General features: G+C 41.2%; 1 protein-coding gene across 2 annotated transcripts in view; it reads right to left on the reverse strand.

Moving 5' to 3' along the window:
• Positions 1–4,531: 4,531 nt before the first annotated feature.
• The window catches only part of Cmc1 (C-X9-C motif containing 1), an 87,802-nt gene continuing 66,428 nt past the window's right edge, over positions 4,532–25,905 (reverse strand). Inside the window, exons 3-4 of one of the 2 annotated variants that reach the window (XM_042281918.2) lie at positions 23,141–23,231; positions 4,532–4,793 (exon numbers count right to left, since the gene is read on the reverse strand). In XM_042281918.2, coding sequence (XP_042137852.2) covers positions 4,673–4,793; positions 23,141–23,231 — 212 coding nt within the window. In that variant the 3' untranslated portion in view covers positions 4,532–4,672. The remainder of the gene's footprint in view (positions 4,794–23,140; positions 23,232–25,905) is intronic. The other variant, XM_076577308.1, reaches the window with a different exon arrangement.

Here is a 25,905-nt window from a genome sequence, read left to right on the forward strand (position 1 = left end):
TCACAGAGATCCGCCTGGCTCTGCCTCCCGAGTGCTGGGATTAAAGGCGTGCGCCACCACCGCCCGGCTAAATTTGACTTTTCAAAGGAATATGATGTCACTTTGAAAAGTGACCAGCATCTACTTTAAAATTGTTATTTGCACCTCTGATTGTCCTAAAGAAGAACAAGAAAATTGTTTTATAAATATTCTCAGGAGTGTTTGTAAGGGAAAATATTTCACACTAGGGAAAAAAAACCACACACATAATTTAAAGTTTCTTTTGCTTTCTACAGTGTTGGGTACTTAAGAATCAGGCAAATTAATGTGGTGTTAAGCAAACACAGCTCAATTTATGGTTCACCTTGCCCTTGTTTTTCAGTAGTTAAGACTACTTATGAAGATCCATAGGTAGATAGCAGAAATAAGACTTCTCCTTAAACTGACTCAGCTATTATGGAGCAAGCTGTTAGTACAACTGCTCACACAAATAGTGTGTTCCAAAGCATAATAAAGAAGAGCTCTTTCCATCCTGTCTTCTATTGTTGGGGATACTCTGTATCATTTGACTCTTAAGAATTCAGAGTATATTTATAAAAATAAGTTACTTTTGGACCCTCTCCCATGGAGAAGTTTGAATAAGCAAAAGAATATATTTAAAGTCTACTAATTTTTTAATGACTTTCTCAGTCTGCACTAACACCAATATGATCTAAAACCCTCACTAGCCACATTAAAGGCCAAGAGCTTTACTTGTCTTCGCCTTGTAAAGAGATGACACTTTTTACACCATGTAGACTCTTTATCAGCAGGAGGACACAGTAGGAAGGGATTCCTACATCCATTTTGCAGACGAAGCAGTTGAATGAATGACCTTAAGTCAGTGTCAGTAAGTATGTGATCTATCAGAATTCAAATGTTAAGTATCTCCAAATCAATTTATCCAATGATCATACTAAATTAGAAATGTTCATTTTAGTGTCAGTTGTAAAATTGGTATATGACATGTTTACAGTCACAAATGCTAGGAAACTGACACTCAGCCTATGCTTTCTTTTTAGCCTGCACCCCAGCAGGATGTGTTGAAGACCTTGGAAGAGACAGCACGAAATTGCACTTGACAAATTTCACTGCAACATACAAAAGACATCCCCCTTTGTCACCAAATGGCAAACCTACTTGTTATGCTCCATCCTCCCCTTTAGCGGGAGATATAAAGGTTTTATCAGACAAAGCTGTTCTTCAGTCATGGACAGATAACGAGAGACTGATTCCTAATGATGGGATGGACTGTCAGGAGCACAACTCTTATGGCAGAAATTCTCTGGAAGATAATTCCTGGGTGTTCCCAAGTCCTCCTAAATCAAGCGAGACAGCATTTGGTGAAAATAAAAGCAAAACCTTCCCTTTAGCCAACCTGCCACCACTGCATTACTTGGATCAACATAATCAGAACTGTCTTTACAAAAGTTAATTGGATGGGACTCTTGATTTGAACAGGAGGAGGACAGTAACTTTCACTGGTTCTCCCAAGAGATTATTCAGACTGGAAATGGACTTTGATTACAATCTTGCAGAGTTCGCCAGTTTGTACATTTGTACATTCTATACAACATTATGTAGTTGGATTTCTAGTATGAGAACCTCCAGCTGTACCTTTGGTAACAATTAAAGGATTTTGCTTCCTGGATTAAGAATGGAAATGGAAAATTTAGACATGGTTTTATAAAGTATGTCACCTGCCTAAATACCTATTCACTAAATAAAAAGCAGTCTTGAATACAAAATAAAAACCATGTCTGCTGGTTCAGATTGTATTGAGAAACAAATGGGCAGTGTGAATAGGTTGTGCTTCTGTGACTTTCTGATGCATAAAGATTTGAAATATAATGGAATAAAAGTAGGTTATTACATCTCTATGCTATTGTGTTTTAAGATTTAAAATCATTTTTAAGTAAAAATGTATACAATTTTAAAATGCAATTTGAATTCTAAGACTTGAACTAACAACCACTGAAGCCAACTTTCCCCCAGTATATTCAAATCCTAAATAGTTAAAAATGATGTGATATGTGAATAAACTATATAATCTTACACATGTAGTTAAAAGTGGAAAGAGCATCTCACGGCAGTCTCTTCAGTGATTCAGCAGGACAGCTGTGTTTTACACAGAGCAGCTTGTACACTGTTGGACTATGACATCTGAAAAAGTGATTTTTAATTAACTGCATCTAGAACTAAATTTTGTGCTGTCTAATCATGAAATGTCTCCAAATTCATTTTAATTGGCAAGTCACTTGTAAATAAGTAAAGAATAACAAAGATGGCTTCATGTGGACATTTATCTAAATTCCTTCAGGGTTGAAGCATTAAGAGTATTAGTAATCATGTATTACCTGTTTGATGTAAGACTTTATCCTTTTCTAAATGGTATTTCATATATCCTGAATTTAAAGGATCTCGGATCTCATGTGTATGAATATCATACATAGCCCAACAGTGTTCACTCTTCACCAGTTATTTTTGTATTGGTATTATCTCACTCACTTATTCATGCCTGTCCATGATTAATGGAATTGATGTCAGATGCTGGAATGTATTCTGACCAATGAATACAGCTGACTCAAGGGAGTACAGGCTCCTGTCGAGTAATATAACAAGACTCAATATGCATAAAACAAATAAGAGACTCCAGGCTTTACTTGAAGGAACTAACTACCTGTGTAATAAGAAAGCAGATTCATTTCTCATGTGGCTGTGGAGGCTGTCCATCATCTCATGTCTAACGTAGCTTACTGGTTTGCCTTTTTTTAAACCAAGATTAGAAGTTTTCCTTTGTAAAGAGAGTCTTATAATGTTTTGAACAATGCCAAGAAATTGTTTTAATTAAAATTATTTTTGTTTTTAAAATGGAATTGGATGTGAAATACTGTCCTTGCCTATGTATATTTCCAAAATCTAGTATTTTTATTTCTCAAACATATTGCCTCTACCCAGTAGTAACAGTTATCAAAAAGGAATGCTAGAACAGTTTGATTGATGTTCTTAACAGTTAAAGTGTTAGTGACCTGTGTAAGACTCCATAGCTAGAAAAGATGAACCCCAAGACATTTTTACCTTGTCAGAAAATGTTTAAGTATACACTTAGTCAACCCCTGTGGTTGAAGAGGTAGCATCTGTATTTTTGCCATTCATTAAAATTGACATTTTTGTTGGCCCTTTTCATATTAGCTAACACTCCAAAGAGCTTCCCTTAACATTTTCTGTAATAGCTGGATTTCTTTTGGTGAGGAGATCCAGTTAAACACACCTATAACTCAATAATACAAAGAACAGCCACCTGTTCCTTCCTCTTGATCCTTTATTAGCCTGAGAAAACGCTTACATATCTAAAGATTCTTGTATTGACTTGAGGCCAAAATAAAACTGAATGCATATGTAGGTCAAGAATAAATCTGCCCTATGAGCATACAACAGTTGAAACTCAGTATACCAAAGATACGTCTGCAGCAGGTCCAAGAGGTAATGGGAACACAGTGTGTTTGTCTAGTACCTATGGCTTGTGTGACGCACAACAAAACTTGTCACTACTTCACTTGCTTCTTACAGAAACTGCTCTATACCTCTGAGTCACTGCAAACAAGAAGTGTAGTCGTGTGCATTACAAAATCCACCAGTGCCACGGGCCTGCACAGGAGTAATGGTGCCTGCCTCTTCCCAGGCTGCAGTCTCTAGACTTACTGTGTTTTTGGCCTCTGGCCACCTATTGTTGGTTGATCTGTGGTCTGAGAGAATGGATTCTTTGAGTTTCAAACAAAGTAAAATAGTTCTTTGGTGAGTACTGTGTGAAAATTAACATACATTCATAGCTCATTTCATTTGACTGAGAAAAACTTTTCATGGGATTGGAGCAAAAGCTAAATCTTACCTTCCTGTTTAAGAAAATAGCGGGGGGGGGGGGGGGGGGGGGGGGGGGAGGCCTAGGCCCAAATTAACACACTGGAGCAAAAACCACAATGTTTTTGCTCCAGTGTGAATCCCCAATGTTACAAAACAGAAGTTCACACTTAACATGACAACATCTTAAAATCAAAGATTATACAAAGTTGAAAAGATCAAGAAACAGTGCAGAAACTTTGCCATTAAAGGTTTCAGAAAATTAATTCACCCAACCTCAGCTATGTTTTCAAATAAGCCCATGTCAAGCCTGAAGCCCCGCCTACATGCCCCATATTCTGACAAAGCTGGGTAAGTTGTAAGTCACTGAAACTGATGTCCACAGTAGCATACTAAGTGCTGGAGTGAAGAAGAGCTCTGGCCCACAGCTGTGGTGCTCTGCATGAGGGTTGAAAGCTGCTGGCTCCTTTGCTTTAGTACTTTGATCCCGCACTAGCCATCAGCCTGCATAATCAGAAGGTAATGCACATACAGAATTCTAAGACCACTGGCACTGACTGCAGTTACAGTTGTGAAAGGACTTGGTTTAAAAACTTTTTTTCAGGAAAACATTCCATTTAGTTTTCCTCCTATCCCATATTTAATAAACTAGAACTCAGAAATAAACATTTTTTTATTTCATAAAAAATAAGTATTTTCATGATTAGGATGAGCAAACATTGTTTCGGTCCATCATTTTTGGCTTATATTACAAGTGGTTTCCATTAAGATGTGACTTCCTGGACTCAATATTGACCTACATGCTTGTAGGAAGCCTCTGCAGCCTCTTCTTAGTAGGAACTCCGGTTTTTCTGAATTCTTCCCTTTCCTTGAGATATTCCAGTTTGCATTCTTCATAGAAGGCTGGATCATTATAGCTACAAGGAGTAAATGAAAATATTTCAAAATAGATACAATTTAAACCTTAACAAAATTCAGATATTCATGGGATTAAATCTTGAGAAGTTGACATTTTCAGTAATAGTCAGCAAGGCAAAATAAACATTAATGAACTAGTAAGAAAAATAGAACTAAAGGTTTTTAAAATGTGTAATTAATAAAATGTATAGTAATATATAGTCTTAAGTTTAGTCTTATCACAGAATAGAACAAATGATGCTACATTCCAGGAGCCCATGGCTTAACAGGCAAAGGCTGAACTAACAAAATATAAAAAGTGCAAAGATGGGCATGGAAACATGAGGAAGGGGAGGTGTCACGAAAACATGCTTGAGTTTTGTAAGGACACAGAAACAACAAAAGAGCATGTTGAAAAGTGCATGTGAAGGCAGAATGATATGCACAGGTCACTTCAAGTGGACTGGTACTCCCATAGTGAATTATGCACACAGCAGAAAGAACCCAAGAAATAGAGTGCACAGGGACCTAATTATGATGGGCCACTTATGCCAATCTACAACAATCTATCCCAAAAGCAACAGGACAGGACTAACTGCAAACAGAAGACTCTTGAATGACTGGTGGTGTATGGCAGGTAGGTTGAAAGGGACAGAAAGGTTTTTAAAATTGGATCACTAATATTATTCAAGCAAGAAATGATGAGGGCTTCCATTAGCCCAAAGGAAGGGATGGGATGTATGGATACAACAGGGGGGAAAAAAAACTGATTTGGAAAATAACTAAAGTTAGGAGACAGAGGACTCTAGAATATAGAAAACTATAATTGAAGCCACATAACACAGTCTGAACCAAAAAAAAAAAAAAAAAAAGGAAAAAAAAGTTCTATTTAGGACATGAGGGAAAGCAGAAAAATGAGATCTGTAGTTATTTAATCCATGGGTAAAAACTACACTTGGATTTAAAATTCTTAACAGAATCCAACTTTAAGGAAGAGCTTAAGGGAGACAAGATTGAGGAGCAGAGAAATGTGTGGTCTGTTGCAGGATATTTGTTTACACTATGTGAAAATATGTCACTGTGATTGGTTTAATAAAAAGCTGAATGGCCAACAGCTTGGCAGGAGAGGTTAGGCAGGACTTCTGGGCAGAGAGAGGAACTCGGGATAAATCTAGGTGCACAAGAAGACACCAGACAGGGAGGAAGATGGACATACAGAATTGAAGGTAAAAAGAAAAATGAAGATTAATAGAAACATGGTTAATTAAGTTATAAGACCTAGATGGGAACAAGTCTAAGTTAAAGGCCAAGCTTTTATAATTAATAATATAATTAATAAGTCTCCATGTTGGGAACTGGCGGTCCCCAAGAGAAAGTCCGACAATGAAGTCCAACTACATTTGGCACTCCAACACATGGCACAACCACACAGAAGAAGTCAAGCCAGCACCACCAAAGTCACTACCTGACTGCCTTGGCCTCTCTGCGAGCACTCAACAATTGGCTGCCACTAGCAGAGACTCTGCTCAGCAATTTCCCACAGCTGGGATGGTTAGGTGAAGCTGGGACACCTAGCCCTCAGTGCCTATGGACCCAAAGGGGGCAGAGGCAGCTGCCAGCGCCATGTGCTAAACAGAGCGGCGAAAGGAGCCTGCAGATGCACACAAGGGTTTTACATGTTCCTAGAGCCATAGTCCATAGTCTCTCTGCATGCAACCACCCCTTCTTGTCTGGTCGGTCACTTTAAGGCTTGGCTTGCACAGTCTGCGAACACTGCAGTTACTCAGGTCCAGACCAAAAAAAAAAAAAAAAAAGAAAGAAAAAGAAACCTCTGAGCAGTTAGGTACAGTATTAGGTGCTAAAAATAAAATAAAATAAAGTGAAAATGGATATAGACAGTCATTTTAAAAATAGTTTAAAAATAATACTCTTTCAAAAAATAATGTAAAAGGAATAAGCTATGTAAGGATGGGGAATACACAGGGCATCTGGATCCTGTATGGTGCTTTGTTGACTTTGAATTTTTTTAATGCTAATGAACAAAAAGTGGCAGCTACTAAGAGAGAATGGATTGTGGCAGGAAAAAAACTACTGAATTAAACCAGCCTATATATTTTAAGAATGTCTTAACTTCAGAGTGGAAGTCAGAAAATGTGTTGTGTTGGGGGAGAGGTTATGCTTTTTGTTTCCACAGGATTCCTTCAAAATTAATAAAGATCAGATTTGACCAGGGGAGACCTCCTAAAAAATCTTGGCTGCGGACATGAAGGAAGAAACCAGGAAGGACTACAGGAGAGGTAATGTATATGCTGATCCCTTGACATGGAAACAGCTCTGAGACTGGATGAGACATAATAAATCTTGTTGGTTACAGAGTCCTCATGACTTATTATTACATGCCATCCTTTCATATGGTATGGATAGAGATTCATATTACATTTTGGTTATACAGTCCAAACAGATATATAAAGTTGACAGATGTCTTCCACCTGCTCAAACATAGAACAGAGAATCACCTTTAGATGATTTGTGCATACCACACATTCCATACCTGTGTTAATGCAGATATGTACGTTACCTTTAAAAGTTAATGTGTTTTCAGAACGAAAAGACCAGACACCAATGAGGACAAGTTGCCCAGGTGATCTAGCCTCTCAGAATGCCTCTGTTACAGCTTCCAGTAAAATCTTCATCTAGAACAACTTTAAAGCTACTAGCTGAGATGGTCCAGCCTCCACAGACTACTCCAGCCAGGACTTCAGATAAACCCTACACTTTCCCACCACACCAAGAGTAGATAACAGCTAGCGATCCCAGAACTTGACCTTTATCCCAATTTTCTCAGGGTCTCCTAAAAGATGCTGTCACCCCCAGACAACAAGTAGTAGTTTTAAGAACACAACACCCACATTTCTAAGAGGTGGGGTGGATAGTTTTTGGTTGTTCAGCGGATTATGGATGTTTATCATCATTTTGGAGGATTGGTTGCAAGTTGTCACTGGCCATGGTCAGGGAGGAAACTAAGAAAAGAAGATTAGATTTAGGAATCTCATTCTGAAAAGAAAAAGGGGGGGGATATAGGAATGATAGGAGAAAGGGTAGATTATTGACTCTACTTTTAAACTAAAAAAAAAAAAAAGCAACCAGTATAGTCTCAAATACTTTAAATTGGTATGGATTTTTGTATAATCTATAAGTTGCCACGTGGCTGTGGTGTCACCAATCTGCTGGCATCTAGCTGCTTCTTGGGCGGTGGCTGGCATCTTCTCTCTGTATCTCTACTTGGATTTCCTGCCTGGCTGTAAGCTTTCTTGACATAGGCCAAAACAGCTTTATTTACTAATCAATGGGAACAGCATATTTTCACAGCGTACAGAAAGACTTTGCACAGCAGTTTCAAGTATTTTTGTATAATGATACAAATTTAAGGTTATTTTTGTTATACTGTATATATGTTTCTACTCCTGTCTAAGATATTGTACCTATGCAGCTCATTTAACAACATAATGTAAAATTATAGTCCTTCAAAGTTATTATTACTATTTAGGGTAATTAAGAAACACAGGCTAATAGTCATCTATAACAAGCAAACTTATAGTCATGTTAGATATATTTTCAAGGTCAATCAGAGATATTTTAGATATACAGATGGTCTTCAAACACCCACAGAATATGGCATTTAAGGTGTTTTAATAACATAAGGCTTTTCATGACATTGAGACAGATCTGCTCCTGGCAGCACCAATTTACTTCAAAAAAGGTTGGTGGGCATCGAAAAACCTCCATATGGAGTTTGCTTTCTTAGTGGCAAAGCTAGCCTTAGGGCAAGAAACTGCCCTTGCCTCAATTGCTGACAATATACTGTCCAAACTGGACACGCAGGACACAAAAGAAAACAACTGCCAAACTTTGCTAAGACAAAGTAGGCAGGACAGTCCTTCAAAATTCTTGCTTGACAGAAAAGTCTGTCAGATATTCTGGGGTTGTAGGCTGAAGATGGAGGCCCCAACATTACAGAGGAACTCGGGTGACTATCCAGACAGCCAGCTGTCTCTGTCGTTTCTATAGTTTTGGAAGTTGTTTGCTCTGCACTTCCTGTTTACTCAGGTAATATTATATCCTTCTTGAGTCTCTGATGGGATTGAAGAGTTACGACAGTTATGCTGTTTTCCTTGTTACTAAATTCAAAAAAGAAACTTACAAAAGAGATGTAAAGTTTATAAGGATGAGATACATAAAAGCTTAAATAAATTATTTAAGAAAATGTCTTAAGGTCTAAAAAGATATTTTTAGGTAGGCAATAGAAGTTATGATAGAATGTGGTTTAGGTATGAAACTTTGAACTCACCAAGACAGGATAGATAGTAATTTCTCTGAATTTGCCAAACACAAATGGACTAGACATTGTGAATGTAATCATTACTTGATAATTGTTCTTACTGTATATAGTTTTACTGTATTAGAGATAAAAAAAAAAAAAAAAAAAACCTTTCCTTTTTTTTTTTTTTTTTTTTCCATAGACAGGGTTTCTCTGTATACTTTTGGTGCCTGTCCTCGATCTCGCTCTGCAGACCAGGCTGGCCTCGAACTCACAGAGATCGGCCCCTGGCTCTGCCTCACAAGTGCTGAGATTAAAGGTGTACGCCACCGCCGGCAGCAAAACCTTTCTTTTTATTTAGACAAAAAGGAGGAAATGTTGCATGATATTTGTTTGCATTGTGTGAAGATGTGACACTGTGGTTGGTTTAATAAAAAGCTGAATGGGCAGTAGATAGGCAGGAGAGGTCAGGCGGGACTTCTGGGCAGAGAGAGGAACTTGGGATGAATCTAGGCGCACGAGGAGACACCAGCAAGACAGGGAGGGAGTCAGACATAAAGAATGGAAGACAGGTTGACAGAGGCCAGCCCTGGCAGTGGCAAGGTTCCAGAGAGGAAGTAAGGAGTTGATGAGGGAAGGATGAGCGAGGTATGATGGTTGAGAGAATCTTGTAGCCTGACTGACTAGCTGTCAGAGTGCTTCTTTATTTATACAGAATTCAGAAAACAAGGATAGAGTCATGTGTTTCAAAACATAGATCATAATATTTTTGTTTTCAGACATGTGTTTAACTTTTCCTCTTGCACATCTGGGTTCATAAGTTTAGTCATTTGATGAACCGTGACAGAACAGAGTTATCTTTTACAATCAAGTTTAGTCATCATCAATAAAGACTTATCTTTTACAATCACTTTTACTCATTAATCTCATAACCCAATTTTTAAGTATCCATATGACAGCCCATTCTCAGGCTGCCTACCTTTGTGTCTTTAAGGACACTAGATAGAAAGAAAATCTCCAAGCCAGCCCAGGTAGTTTGCAACGTCCTAAGTAGTTTATTATTAACTCTTAATAGCCAGAGTGCCCAAGAAAAATCTTCAGGTCAAAGCTGTTGCAGTTATTATTCAAATTCTGGCATAATACAATGTTTACATTTTATAACTTTACAGAATTTATTTATATGTTTAATCCTGGTATTCTTTTATTCTTTGGTCATAAGACACCACAGTGGCTTTGCATGAGCTAACTTTTCTAACAAAGGGAGGTCCTGACACCTCATCCTTTTATCATTTTTCCACAACATTCTTTGACCATCAATATAAGTTTCTGTAAGGGGCTGAAGTAACTTCAGCTAATCTAACTTTGTTGCTGTGTATGCCACATAATGGCCTGAGTATATAGTAAAAAGAGACTTGTAATCTCTTCTGTGACCAACTCCTCTAGCTCATCGAATCTTGCTGACCTTTTTAAGTGTACTTTGCTTTTATTATCTTGTTCCTGAGTAACTATGGTGACAGATGTTTCAAGAATATATCATAGCTTCAGAAAGAGACCTCTGGCTTTTGTATGTGTATCACAGCCTCCAAGAAGTAAGAAGACCTTCAAGTAGATAAGGATATCTTCCTAAAGTGGGAGAGGTAGTATGCTCAGGAACTTCTTGGGGAAGCTCAAAAGCAGAGCTCCTGGGAGAAGGCACAAATGACTCACAATAAATTTTCCATCAATCCAATATCCTCAAATTGTACAAATATAAAAGTCCCCAAGTATACAACATGCAGAGATCAAAAACAAAAATGGCTTGGAGGCCACTGTGCAGCTCAGGTTTGCTGGATCTTTGTCATACAGCTGTGGTGGCTTTATGGCTTTTGCTGTTTCCATCAGATATGGCTGCGCCAACAGGTAAAAAGTCACGTGGCAAAATGTAGATTAATAGAAGCAGGTTAATTAAGTTATAAAAGCTATTTGAGAACAAGCCTAAGCTAAAGGCCAAGTTTTTATAATTAATAATGCCTCCATGTCATTATTTAGGAGCTGGTGGTCCCCATGAGAAAATCCGACAAGAAAGACCAACTACAGTGGCTAACGAGACATCACTGCCAGTGAAACCAAAGAGCTTCAACAATCAAAAACTTGAGTAATAGAGGAAGGACTGCTTATTGGGTTTGGCCATCAGGAGCACATTAGTCTTCAGTAGTTTTGGAAGAACCAGAAGTAGGTCACAGTATAGTGAAGAAGGAGGATGAGAGGCAGAAATAAAGGAGCACGAACCATTCCTGTTTCAACATGTCCCTAAAGGGGAGCAGCAGTCGCATGCACACTGTGGCTCACCACAGTAATTAACAAAGAAGAGCACTTATTCTGAGACTTAATGTCAAAGAAAAATTTCATAACTTCGCACTTTTCCTCAGCTAATGTCAAATCCATCTTTGTTTCTTTGGTTGCTCTTCTCTCTTCTAAACAACAGCAACAGTTTCTGTCCTCCCTCCCCATGACAAACTAGACCCTGAACTTCATATTTCTAGAGAGTGGGAAATGTAAAGATATTCATACTGTCAAATAAGAGTAGATAAGAAAGTGTCCCTGTTTACTAAGTGCATACCGTACAGCAGGCCCCGGTCAATGTTACATAGTGCATCATAACCACTCTCACCGTGAGGACAGCCCCAAAGGCTCACTGACCCAGCTGAGCCGAGGCTATCCTCTCTATCGACTGCTCCTGCAACTCTGCTCTAGGACTGAGTTTCTACAGAAGATTTATGTCCAACTAAAAACATGTTTGTGGCAATATATTGTGTCCCCCAATATACTGTGCACCATAATAAAGCTTCCCTGGGGATCGGAGTAAAAAGCCAGCCATTATATTTAACATAGAAGTCAGGCAATGGTAGCACATGCCTTTAATCCTAGCATTCGGGAGACACAGATTCATCTGATCTCTGTTGAGTTCAAGGCCACAATGGGAAAAGATCTGGGCATGATGGCACACGCCTTTAATCCCAACAGTAGATAACCACAGAGGTCTGGAGATCCATACAAACAGACAGGAAGTGACAGAGATGGACAGAAAGAACAAGTGATGTAGCTGGGCAGAGAGGAAGTGAGATGGCAGGGACAGAGAAGACATAGGTGTGAGCACACAGGAAGTGGCTGTGTCTTAGGCTGAAGATTTCTAGGGGTGAGAACATAGCTGGCTTCTTTCTGCTACTGTGATCTCAGTTTTCACCCCAATATCTGGCTCTGGGTTTTTTTATTAATAAGACTGTTTAGCAATTCGTCTTACACGTTATTTTAATTAATGAATTAGAGATATGAAATTATGCATATTATGGGAGTAGAAACCACAGGCATTTGGGCAAATTCTTCATGAAACTTGCTTGTCCCTTCAGAACCTGCTTGGGTCAAATGATATATATATATTACTTCCATCTGATAATGGGTTGCTGCTGGGCTTGTACTACTTTGAGGCTTGGTTGGTCAGATAATGGTGCCCATCTCATGATGGACAACTCAGGTTGCATGATAATTTGGTGGCCCACTATCACATATTCAGTTTCCACTAAGACCCAATAGCAAGCCAAGAGCTGTCTTTCAGAGGGAGAATAGCAGTCTTCAGATGACGGCTAGAACCTTGCTCCAAAATCACACAGGTCTCTTCCATGAATCACTTATAGGGGCCGGCAAAGGCTCCAAATAGCATCCCTACCTGCCACTGGCACCACAAGTACTACTGGGTCTACTGGACCACATGGTCCAAGTGGTAGAGCAGCCTGCCCAGCAGCCTGGACCTGCTGAAGAGTCGCCTGTTCCAGGCCCCACTCAATGCGAGCAGCTTTCCAAGTCACTTAGTATATGGGCCAGAACAACACACCCAAGTGGGGAATGTGCTGACTCCAGAATCCAAATAGGCCCACTAAATGTGGTGGGAGGGTCAGGGGCAATAACTTATCCTTCACCTCAGAAGGAATATCTCTGCATACCCCACACCACTAGACTCCTAAGAATTTCACTGCCGTAGAAGGCCCTTAAATTTGGTTGGATTTATTTCCCATCCTTTGATGCACATATGGTTACCAACAAGTCCAAAGTGGATGCTATCACCTGCTCACTTGGTCCAATAAGCATCAATATAGTGCACCAGTGTGATATTTTGTGTTAGAGACAAATAATCAAGATTCCCTTCAAACTAAGCTATGACACGGGGCAGAAGAGTTAATACACCACTGAGGTAAAACTATAAAGGTATACTGCTGACTTTGACAACTGAAAGCAAATTGCTGCTGGTGGTGGCCCTTGTGGACAGGTACTGAGAAGAAGGCATTTGCTAGATCAATTGCTGCATACCATGTACCGAGAGGTACAATCTATTTAAGTAAGGACACCACATCTGGTACAGCAACTGCACTAGAAGTCACTACTTAAGGTGTTTGAATAAGAATTAAAACACAAATTTCTAAATAATCTTATTAATTAAAAAAACCCAGAGTCAGATACTGGGGGTAAATTCTGAAAGATGAGAGAGACAGAACAAGCCACAGCCAACCTCACCTCGCCAACTCCTCAGCTGATCCTGTTTCCTCAGACTGGAAGCCTGAGTCCTCACCCAAAAGTGTCTCCACTGAACTGCTGCTAAAAAGCCTAAAACCTTAAAAAGCCTCTAGTTCCTTGTCCTCATGCCTTATATAACTTTCTGCTTCCTGCCATCACTTCTTGGGGTTAAAGGTGTGAGATCTCAAGTGCTGGGATTAAAGGTGTGTGCCACCATGCCTGACTCTGTTTCTAGTGTAGCCTTGAACTCACAGGGGTCCGGGATGGATCTCTGCCTCCAGAATGCTAGGATTAAGGGTGTATGCTACCACTGCCTGACCTTTATGTCTAATCTAGTGGCTGCTCTGTTCTCTGACCCCAGATAAGTAGGGTACACAATATATTGGGGGTACACAACATATCACCACAGAGAATGGCCCCCATAGGCACATTTTAGAATGCTAGATCCCTCATTGGTAGAATTGTTTTGGGAAGGATTGGGTGTGGCCTTGGAGGAGTGTGTTACTGGAGGTGGGCTTTGAGGCTTCAAAACCCCATGGCAGGCTCAGTCTGTTTCTCTCTGTCTCCAACTTTCAGATAAGATGTAAGCTCTCAGCTACTGCACCAACACCATGCCCGCCTGCCTGTGCTATGTATGCTCCCTGGCATGATGGTCATGAACTTGCCTCTAAAACTATAAGCAAGCCCCCAATTAAATGGTCATGGTGTCTCTTCACATCAATAAGACAGTGACTAAGACACCATTTGATTAAGGTTTTGTAGCCAAACCTCATTCTCCACTATTCATCAGTCTTCGGCACAGGCCAGTTAAAGGGAGATGTAGTAGAAGCCACCACCCTGAATCATTCAAGTCTTTGAGGGTGACACTAATTTCTACCATTCCTACAGGGATGTGATACTGCCTGTGGTTCACTACTTTTCTTGATAGAGGCAACTCTAAATGGTTTCCATTTGGCCTTTCCAACCATTAACAGTTCTCACTCCACAGATATGGGACCAATGTGAGAATTCTGCCAACTTCTATCTATTCCAATTATGCATTCTAGAACTGGAAAATAATCACAAGCTGATTCTAGGAACCCATCGTACCTACTGTGAGTAGGACATTAGCCAAAACTCCATTAATTACCTGCCTTCTATAAGTCTGTCCTTTAACTAGAGGGCCACAGTGCTTCTTGGGGTCTCCCAGAATCACTGTCAATTCAGAACCTATATCCAATAGACTTTGGAAAGTCATATTAGTTCTTTTCCCCCGTGAACACTTGTAGGGGTGGTTGTCTGTGCTTCACCCCTGAAGCACCACCCCTAGTAGGCAGCAGGTAATTACTAGGTACCTGCCCCCTTCCTTGGGCATGGCCAAGACGGGGACCCCTTAAGACCTGAGATGTGTACATGCTCGCTTTCTCTTGGCTACCTCATGATCCTGGATGCTGGACTGCAGACCAAATCAGAGTTCTCCTAAGAACTGCATTGGACTGCACCTCACCTCTCCTGGATCCCATAACTGACCCCTTTGCTTGCTGTAAATTTACCCAAAATAAACCTCTTTTGACTATCAGATAAACTACGTGGAATTGCCTCATTAATTTCCACTATAAACAGTTATCTTTGTAAAGGCTTTAGGTCCATGTGGGAAAGGATGGGAGAAAGACTAACAGTAAAACTCTTAGGTATTTGAAAAATATATAATGCATTCACTGTTATTATATATTAACAGGATGGTTATATCATGTTAAGCGTCATTATGGCCTGGTTTTTGTTTTGATTTAGAAACTAAAAATAATATAAGGAGAGGTGATTATGTGTCAAGTTAACAAAGGGAGGGCTTGTGATGGCTAATCTTGGCTCTCAATTTGACTACATCTAAAATCAACTAAAATTCAAGCAGCTGGACAAACCTGTGGGGGGATTTTCTTGATTGTATCATTTGAGGTCAGAAGACCCACGCTGAGTCTGGGCCATACCTTCTGGTGGCAGCCTATAAAAACAGACATGGTAGAAGGAAGAATTTGCCTTTTGCCTGCTTGCCCTCACTCTCCATGCTAAATAACTAAGTCCATCTATCTGGCTACTGAGGCTGTCATTCACTGGCAGTAGAACATACTTCTTCAGGATCCAACACAGGCCAAAGACCAGCTAAGACATCCAGGCTCTGTGGGTTTCAAGTGAGATCTGAGCTTGCTATACCCAGTAGGTCTGCATAAGGGTATGGATTGACCACGTGCGTGGTTATCAGGTGTTTGGAAAAGTCTGCACTTGTCTGTGCTGGGGGAGGTCTTTTGCTCCACCCCTTGGCATTTCTCTAAATAGCTCTTTAGAAGAGACAAAAGGGGCTGGTGGATAAGGATCCAGGCCCTCCAGAGGCTATTCTGTGTTTCTATCTGTCTCTCTCCCTTCTATATTTCTATCTAAATATTTCTTACTTCTCCCTATTCAAGAGTACCCTGGGGAAAAAGTGGGGGTAGGTCCCCCACAAGCCTCAAAGACTGAACACCTACTGACGTTGGTCCTTCTGTCAGAGATAGCCACTGACAGACGAGCTGGACCACAACCTGTAAGCTATGCTAATAAATCCTCTTTTAATATAGAATCATTCTATCAGTTTTGTTCCTCTAGAGAACCCAGACTAGTATATATATGTAAAATAATCTAACAATTTTTCAAATTTGAGTCACTGAGAGTTTAAGACATTTACCTGTTCATCATGCTTCTCTATCATGATCAAGTAGAAATCCCCCATTGTAACTTTACCAAACCCAGATCTCATAACTAAGATGTGGTCAGATTTTTGACTTGTATTATTTGTTTTAATAAGCAGTGTTTCACTGCTGGATAAGCAACAGCATTTCTAACCCCTACCTCTTCTCCATTTTTCTGTTACCATGGCTACCCAAGTACTACTCGGGATGGTTTTACAGTAGTCAAAACAACTCCTGAGGGAAATATTCATTTTGTAATTCCTGTAATAAATGGATTTCATAACTGGCTTCCCATAAAACATTTTTAAAAATTCTTCTTGGGCACCCCCACACACCAAGCACACACTTCCAGAATTTTACAGTGTAGCCTGGACCAGCCTTGAACTAGCAGCAAACTTATGTCAGCCCTTTGACTACTGTGATTATAAGCATGCATCATCATGTTCTACTCTCTGGCATCTTCACTGTACTTTTGGAGAAAAGTCAGAGATTCTAGGCTGAGAAAGTGTGAAGGATTTCTCTGATGAGGCAAGACAGAATGACATCAGACATGGTTCCTCCTCCAGGGCTGAGAGCAATGACACTCCGTGGAGCACAGGCATCATATGTCCAAGGTCATCCCCACTCCTTCCATATTCCCAACATATCTGGAATGGGCACTGTGGGAGATGAGGCAATTGTTATAATCCTGTGTGACATGAGAAAGAATGGTCTCCTGGCCAAGGTTAAGACAATCACAACGAGAGCAAATCTTTAGTTTTCATTCCCATGAAAATTCTGGATTGACTGCAAGGCTTTGCAGGTGCTGGCCTGTTCTGTGTACTACCTTCGCCTATGAAAACTGGTTGAGAGTCAAGTGGTCCTTGGAAGTCTAGGAAAGGCAGCTGCAGTTTATGGGGGAAACTTGGTTTTCATAGGCATCACCCACAGACTTAACAAAGGTGACCTGCTACTGCAGGGGTGGTTTGCAATACACCTCTCAAACACCTTTTCCTCCCACTGCAGGACTCTGGTGCCTTTTATAAGGTCACACAGGAAGCACACACTGGCACTGGAAGTTACCAGGGTGAGGGAAATTTGAGGCTCATGGAAGAAATTCCAGCTGGCTCATGACCAGGTTCAGTGCTCAGGCACTAAGTGCTGAGCAGATGGTCTCCGATACACGAAGCATTGGTGTGCTTGTCACCAGAACTGCACACATTTGTAGTTTTCCCCAACACTGCTCACCAGCTTCCTGTACACAGACAGGAAGAGCCAGGTTCTATCTATGACCAGCAGATTAATCGAGCTACACTGGGATGCTCTCCAGCCTCTGCAGATGAGCCTATGTGGCCAGGAACCTCCCAGGCTGGGAATTCTGGCTGTTCGCCTAGACCTGTTCCCATGTGGGAACAAAGCACAAAACTGCAAAGTGTTTGTTAAGGGCTGTTTATTCACTGGAAGCCTTTATTATTTGGTGTGCTGACCTTCAGTCATCTCAGGAGGGCTTCCTGTCACTCTCAAGGACAATACACAGCAGTGAGGAATTTAGGTGTGTATGCAGTGTAGCCTTCTGAGCTATGACAGAAGGCAGGGCTGCATTCTGGGGAAGAGGAGGCACAGAGGTTTCCCTGTCTTAGGTTTCCTAAGGGTTCAAGCTGGAGTGTGAAACACAGATGGTTCTAGCACAAAGGACTCCAGTGGGAAAAGCATCAGAGGCCTCGGGATTCAAGAGTCGCCTGTCTTCCCACGCCCAGAGTCCCTGTGGACAGGGTGGCTGGGAACCGCACACTTGGCTGGGTGTGACGCAGCAAGGCAAAGGCATGCGCCCCTTGAGAAACTGAGGCACTTAGGGTAAGGGAGCTACTCACTTCCACCTGCCCGGAAAGTGTGGGGCTTGGGTGCTGTTAAGGCTGTGCAATGCCATCCTCCAGTGGTCTGCAGACCTCTAGGCACATCTCTCCATTCTCTCAGTACAGCACATTTGATCTTGCAGGAAAAAGGTCTGTTCAGCGGGTGCTTTTTGTGTGAAGCTTCCCCACGCACTCCTACTTTCGTTAGGACTCAGTATTCTAGCCAGGGCAGACCCTACTTGAGTCATATCCATGTCGTCTCATGTGAAAGCCTCACTAACACTTGTCAGAACCCAGAGACAAGGGACAAGTCTCCCTCAGTACCTGTGGCTCCTCCCAGCACTTCGCATTGGCCACTTACCCTAAACCCCTCCCTCCCAGGGCCAGGCTTAGCTTCCGCTCCCCTAGTTTCTCTTCCCTGCAGAACTCAGCCATTTTGGTAGTGCTCTCTTGGCTGCTGGCTGACTGCTCCTAGATCTCTCTTGGTCTGTTTGCCCCCACCTCCGCCCCCCCCCACACACAACCCCCTCTTTCACGGCCCAGTTCAGTCTGGACCCTTCCTTCCTATCTCAATAAACCTTGCCCACCATACCGGAAGCAGTCAGGCCCTGTTTTTTTCCTTCAACTTTCACCCCCAGGCAGCCTGTGGGTCCTCCCGGCTGTGCTCATCTCTGTTTCTTTTAAATGTGCCGGCTGCGTTAGTGCTACCTTGGCTTACTGCATTTCTGTCAAACATTCGTGTTCCTACAAAAGCATACGTTTAAGAGAAAGAGAAGCTTATCTGAGGCACGCTAGGGAGCAGGGCCAGAAGCCACTCCTCCACAGTGAAGGGCTTATGCCAGCGACCTCACGGCTGAGACTGCCTCAGAGAAAAGCATACAAACTGTTGGTGGCTTTCCTCATCTCTAACTGCAGAGGTGGGTGATGGGTCTGGATAATCTTGTCCCTCCCAACTGTGGGATTCTAAATTAAAATTTGTTCTTAAAAACAAGTAAGGGATTCAGAAAAGCATTACTTTTTAATTCATTCTCCTAAGAAATATTACACCACACTCATATTTATGTTTCAAGGGCTGCATTTGGAAAAATGGAGGGAACAACAGCTTGCCAAAATTAAAATCTCACAACTATCAATTAACTTACTAAAATATGTTGGGATATTTGTCAATAATGTATATAATAAACCCATATGGAGATGAAAACAAAAGGGGGCTGGAGAGATGGCTCAGCGGTTAAGAGCACTGGCTGTGGTGGTATTGTGTATTCTAATAAATTTATCTGGGGTCAGAAAACAGACAGCCACTAGATACAAAGGCTAGAAAATGGTGGCACTCACACCTTTAATCCTAGCATTCCAGAGATAGAAATCCCTCTGGATCTCTGTGAGTTCAAGGCCACATTGGAAATAGCCAAGCATGGTGACACGCCTTTAATCCCAGAAAGCCAGCCTTTAATCCCAGGGAGTGGTGGTAGAAAGCAAAAAGATATATAAGGCCTGAGGAACAGAAACTAGAGGCATTTGGCTGGTTAGGCATTTGGCTGGTTAAGCATTTGGCCTGGTTAAGCTTTCAGGCTATGGAGCAACACAGTTCAGCTGGTTAAGCATTTGGCCTGGTTAAGCTTTCAGGCTATGGAGCAACACAGTTCAGCTGGTTAAGCATTTGGCCTGGTTAAGCTTTCAGGCTATGGAGCAACACAGTTCAGCTGAGACCCATTCCGGATGAGAACTCAGAGGCCTCCAGTCCGAGGAAACAGGACCAGCTGAGGATCTGGCGAGGTGAGATAGCTGTGGTTTGTTCTGTCTCTCTGATCTACCAGCATGGACCCCAATAACTCGCATCTGGGTTTGATTTTATTAATAAGAACTTTTAAGATTCCTGCAACATCTGGCGCCCAACGTTCGTGTTACGATTTCATGAAAAAGCTGTTTGCCTGTGGCCTTGTGAGCCCCAGCTCAGGCCCAAGCTACACTAAGTCAGTTGTAGTGGCGCATGCTGGTAGGATTTGCTGAAGGAGACAGAGGCAGGAAGATCCCGACTTTGAGGCCGGCCTAGGAGGCTTGGGAGAAGCTTTGGCCCGGAGTGAGCCACAAACAGTGGTGGGACCATGGAAGCAGTGGCTACTGCTCCACGTTGCCAGCTCCTTCTCATCGTGTTGGTGACTGTGGTGATGCTGCTACCTGGGACGAAGGGTTTACTGCTCCTGGTTCAGAGAAGAATTGCCAAGACCATCGTGTTACAAGAAAGCATCGGCAAAGGTCAGTTTGGAAAAGTTTGGCAAGACAAATGGTGGGGAGAAATTATTGTGAAGATTTTCTGTTTTAGGGAAGAATGTTCATGGTTCCAAGAGACAGACATTTATCAGACTGTGATTGCTCCAAACCACAGAGGAGGCAAAAAAAAAAAAAAGCAATCCGCAGGAAACCATGACTACGCCTAACAGTGACTTTTTTGAAATCTTCAAAAAGATGACAGGATCCTACAATGATGATTCCACATGGACTATGATAAAGCCATTATGCCGATTAACACCATGGAAAAATCGACTTTGGACTACAAACTGGTCAAGACAATTTCGAGAGGACTAGCTGAGATGATACAGCCTGACAGACTACTCGAACAAGGACTTGAAACAAGCCCTGAACTTTCCTTTTATGCAGAGAATGGACAAATGATACAGGACTTGATGATTAACCTAAAAATTTTCTTTTCAAGATTCGCTAAAGATATCTTCACCCCTAGAAAGCAAAAAGAAAAAGAGAATATAGATATGAGATAGATCATCGAATCTACTCTGAGAAAAAAGAAATAGGATAAATAGGTAGATCATTGAATCTACACTGAAGAAAAGGGGAAGATATAAAAATGACAAAAGGTAGACTACTGAATGTATTAGGAAAAGAAAAAAGAGAGAATATGGATATGATAAGATAAAAAGGGAGATTATGGAATCTACTTTTAAAAAGGAACTACTTGTTTTAAATAAGTAATGAAAATTTTTTGGTCTGAGTTTATCAGATGTTACTGGACTGGACATTGTTAATATATATAATGGAGTTTTTATCTGAATCTGTCAAATGTTAATGGACTAGACATCATTAATGTAATTTTTGTCTGTATATATTGTATATACTTATTAGATAGTTTTTCTTGTATTAGTTATAAGCTTTCTTTAATTTTAGACAAAAAGAGAGGAAATGTGGTGGTATTGTGTATTCTAATAAATTTATCTGGGGTCAGAGAACAGACAGCCACTAGATACAAAGGCTAGAAAATGGTGGCACTCACACCTTTAATCCTAGCATTCCAGAGATAGAAATCCCTCTGGATCTCTGTGAGTTCAAGGCCACATTGGAAATAGCCAAGCATGGTGACACGCCTTTAATCCCAGAAAGCCAGCCTTTAATCCCAGGGAGTGGTGGTAGAAAGCAAAAAGATATATAAGGCCTGAGGAACAGAAACTAGAGGCATTTGGCTGGTTAGGCATTTGGCTGGTTAAGCATTTGGCCTGGTTAAGCTTTCAGGCTATGGAGCAACACAGTTCAGCTGAGACCCATTCCGGATGAGAACTCAGAGGCCTCCAGTCCGAGGAAACAGGACCAGCTGAGGATCTGGCGAGGTGAGATAGCTGTGGTTTGTTCTGTCTCTCTGATCTACCAGCATGGACCCCAATAACTCGCATCTGGGTTTGATTTTATTAATAAGAACTTTTAAGATTCCTGCAACAACTGGCTGCTCTTCCAGAGGTCCTGAGTTTAATTCCCAGCAACCACATGGTGGCTCACAACCATCTATAGTGGGATCTGATGCTCTCTTCTGGCATAAAGTTGTACATGCAGATTATATATGTACATGCACTTATAAACATAAAATAAATATATCTTTTTTAAAAATAGAAAAAAAAGCACCTGCATTCAATGAAATCTGCTCCTTCCTTCATCCCTTCCCCTTCCTTTCTTTCTTTCTTTTTTTTTTTTTTTTTTTTTTCTAGACAGGTTCTCACTATGTAGCTCTGGATGTCCTAGAACTCACTCTGTAGATTAGGCTGGCCTTGAACTCCCAGAGATCTCCTAATGCTGCCTCTTGAATGCTGCGAGTAAAGGTGTGTACCACCACCCTGAAATCTGCATACTCTCATTTAAAGAATTAAGGAACTGAGCTGAGACTGGTAGCTCCCAGGTATAATTCTAGCCCTCAGAAGGTAGAGGCAAAAGGATCAGGCTAAGCTCAAGGCCAGCCTAGGCTACACAGTGAAGTCCAGGCTAGCTAGAGCTACACACCCAGACCCTATCTTAAAACCAATAGCAACGAGTTGAGAACCGGCAGTGGAGTACTCGTCACTATGATATTAAAATGCTGTTTCAAGAGAACTGACTAGGGCTGATGAGATGGCTCAGCAAGTAAAATCCTATGACTTGAGTTCGATCCCCAGATCCCACAGTGGAAGGAGTGAAGGAATCAATTCCTGAGAGTTGTCCTCTGACCTCCACACACACTGTGAGGTGCACGCACATGCACGCACATACACATCATAAACACATAATACTTTTTAATTTGATAAGCTTCAGAAATCGAAATTTACTTTTATAGCTTTCATATCATTTGCTGCCAACTTTCCTAGGAGTTGAAACAACAATTCAGCAAGTTGATCGACAGGCTGGAGAGTCTCTAGGGATTGTCTAGTTCAGCAGCTTTTCATTGGAAGAACTAAAAAGCAGGCTGTACTAATTCTATAAACCACCCTGTTGTAGAAGAGGATTTGTTAAACCGTGTGGAAAATCATACATATAATTCTGACAAATGTAAATTCAAAGAAATTCCTTCCTAAATGTCTTTTTCTCTTCTAGAATAACCTGTAACATATTGATGTCTTAACCAACAACATGAAGCACTTGGTGGAGGAGGCACAGAACACATCACAGGTAATGAACTAAGTAACATTCTATGACCAACCAGCACTGAGGTGACTACTTACTAAGCAGTTAGACAGTCTTTCAATGCAGAATTTTCTTTCCGGCATTTTACTACCATAAGGATTCCAGAGTCCTTGCAACATCTGGTAAAATCTGAAATTAAAAAAAAAAAAAGACTTATTACATTAATTGACTTGAGAAGTTCTAACACAGTCTCTCACTTAGAATCCATTATCCAGACTGCACATATTCTGTGCTCAATAAAAAACATGCCCCCAGTAAAGGGCAGACTTCAAGGACTGCTCCCTTGAGGAAAAAGGATCCGAGAGGAGGACCTGTGAGAGACAGGCAGGGCAGCTGCCTGGAGACACAGACTACAGCGACCTCATAGGATTTCTAGTGGGAAAGAAGCACATCCCAGGGAATAAATAACGAGATAAGTAAAGACTTTTCCCAGGACCAGGTATCTGGTGTCCATCTATGTTTCCTCTAAGTACATGGCAGAGCTGAAGACTTCCCTCTGACATCCTAAAAGCCTCCACCTTCTGAAAAACACTGCAATGTGCCTTAACTTCTAGTAAAAGGGCTCTCGTTCATTACCAAGACCTAAGATACCATAGAAATTACAAATAGGTTTCTGTTTCATTTTCATCCTGGGATCTCACCTTTTACATTGCACTTTTAGTCTCTGGGACCACACTCTACCCACAGCCAGGCCACTGGCCACTCTGCCTTGCAACTCTGCCTCAGATGCGGCTGCACCCTATTCTCCCCACAGGCCAATGCACTTTGCCCTGACTCTTTGCAGCAGTCCTGACTGCTCTGCTACTTTATGGCTACTGTGCTTCTAGTAGTTCCACGTTAAGCTGTGAAGTCACTATTTTGCTGTCAAGTATCCAGCCATTACCCCATCAGGTGACATGACATGACATCAGCCTCACAAAGAAGCTATAGGGGTACAGTCTCAATGTTTATAGTTCTTGTAGTATGACTTATCAAGGTTTCCTCTTCCTGTGAGCCATGTGCTACTTTTCAATCACTAAGGAATACAAGTTACTTATAATTAGCTTAAAGTACGCAGATAATTTCAGGAATCTTCATACAGCTACATACCTATAATATGTGACAAAATATTTTTAAATCACAGAACCAAAAACTGACTGAAATAAATTAAATATGTACAAAACTTACTGGAGTGGGGAGGACTTGGCCAAAACTAGAGCCCCACAGCAGACACACCTGTATCTACCACAGCAGCATGCTTAGACTCTGAAGAGAGCTGGCAGAATAGAAACAAGGACCAAAGACACAGAGATCATTGAACTTAAATAATGCATAGGATGTGAGCACATGAAGAGTGCTCTGTTATGGCCGTCACAGCCCACAGAGTGAGTGGTCTTAGCTCTCATCCCTCCCACCATCCCAACTCCATCTAACCGTTAAGTCTGAACATTACCCATTCCTTCCATCACTCCACATTTCTGTTCTCTATACAGATGAGCTGGGCATGAAAGAGAGTCAAACCAAATGAATTTAGTTTGTGTCCTTTGGCCAAGGACTTCCAACAACTCAAATCACAAAGCAGGCTTAAGGTTAGCCCATTATCAGTATATCATATCAGTATAGACTGTTGCACGAATCCTAATTGGTCTTAATAAAAACCAGAGCCACATGCTTGTGGTAGATACAGGTGTGTCTGCTGTGGGGCTCTAGTTTTGGCCAAGCCACATGGCTGCCACTAAGGGGTAGCCACATGGATGTTGAGAAGCCCTTTACTTTTGATTTTGGAATGCCTATTGTGGTGATATATTGTTTACAATCTAAGAAATGAAGCTTGCCTAAAGAATGGAGGACAGAGCCAGCCACAGAGTTAGCCAAAGAGGGCAGGCAGTGGTCGCACACACCTTTAATCCTAGCACTTGGGAGGCAGAGGCAGAGATCCATCTAGATTTCTGTGAGTTCAAGGCCACACTGGGCTACACAAGATTAATCCAGTCTAAAAGAGAAACAGAGCCAGGCAGTAGTGGCACACACCTTTAATTCCAGCACTAGGAAAGTTGAGACAGGAAGTGATAATGGCTAGGTAGAGAAAGGAATATAAGGCGGGAGGAGACACAAACTCACACTCTCAGGCTGAGGAGTTGGTGACTTTAAGAGTGGCTGGCTGCTCTGCTTCTCTGATCTTTCAGCTTTCACCCTGAATCTGGCTCTGGTTTTTACTAAGACCAATTAGGATTCGTGCAACAGCCTATTTTTCACTCACATTTGTTGTTGAACTTGGAGCACTGTGTTAAGATACGATCACAAATAAAGACATAGGCAGTCCTCAAAGGGAATGTGTCCATACAGTTAATGCAGAATTGACCACTTTGACTAGAGGGTTCTTTTAAGAGAACTGCCATGTTCAACAGTGGTGATAAAAAATAAGCTAGACATCCCTCCACTGTGCCCTACTGTGACCTCATCACACCCGTGCCAAACTGGTTCCTCGGATAATGGCTGAAAAAATCATCATTGCCATCCTGAGTGCTGCCTGAAAAAAAAAAAAAAACACACTAGTTGGCAAATTCCCAGGCCTTTTTGGAAAACACAGTGGTTACTATCAAAAGTTTAATTCATAAATTGAATAAACCCAACATTATTTTAACCAGAAAAAAAAGTGTTACATTTGTTTATGCTACAGAATATTACCTTAACTGTGTAAAGATGCATTACTTTTGTTTATGCTGCATTTGTTTAATTATATAAAGATGTGTTGCATTTGTTTCACTTTGCCCGCCTAAGGCATCTGATTGGTCCAATAAAGAGCTGAACGGTCAGTATCTAG

Source organism: Peromyscus maniculatus, chromosome 7 (assembly GCF_049852395.1).
Source record: "Peromyscus maniculatus bairdii isolate BWxNUB_F1_BW_parent chromosome 7, HU_Pman_BW_mat_3.1, whole genome shotgun sequence".
Taxonomy (NCBI): domain Eukaryota; kingdom Metazoa; phylum Chordata; class Mammalia; order Rodentia; family Cricetidae; genus Peromyscus; species Peromyscus maniculatus.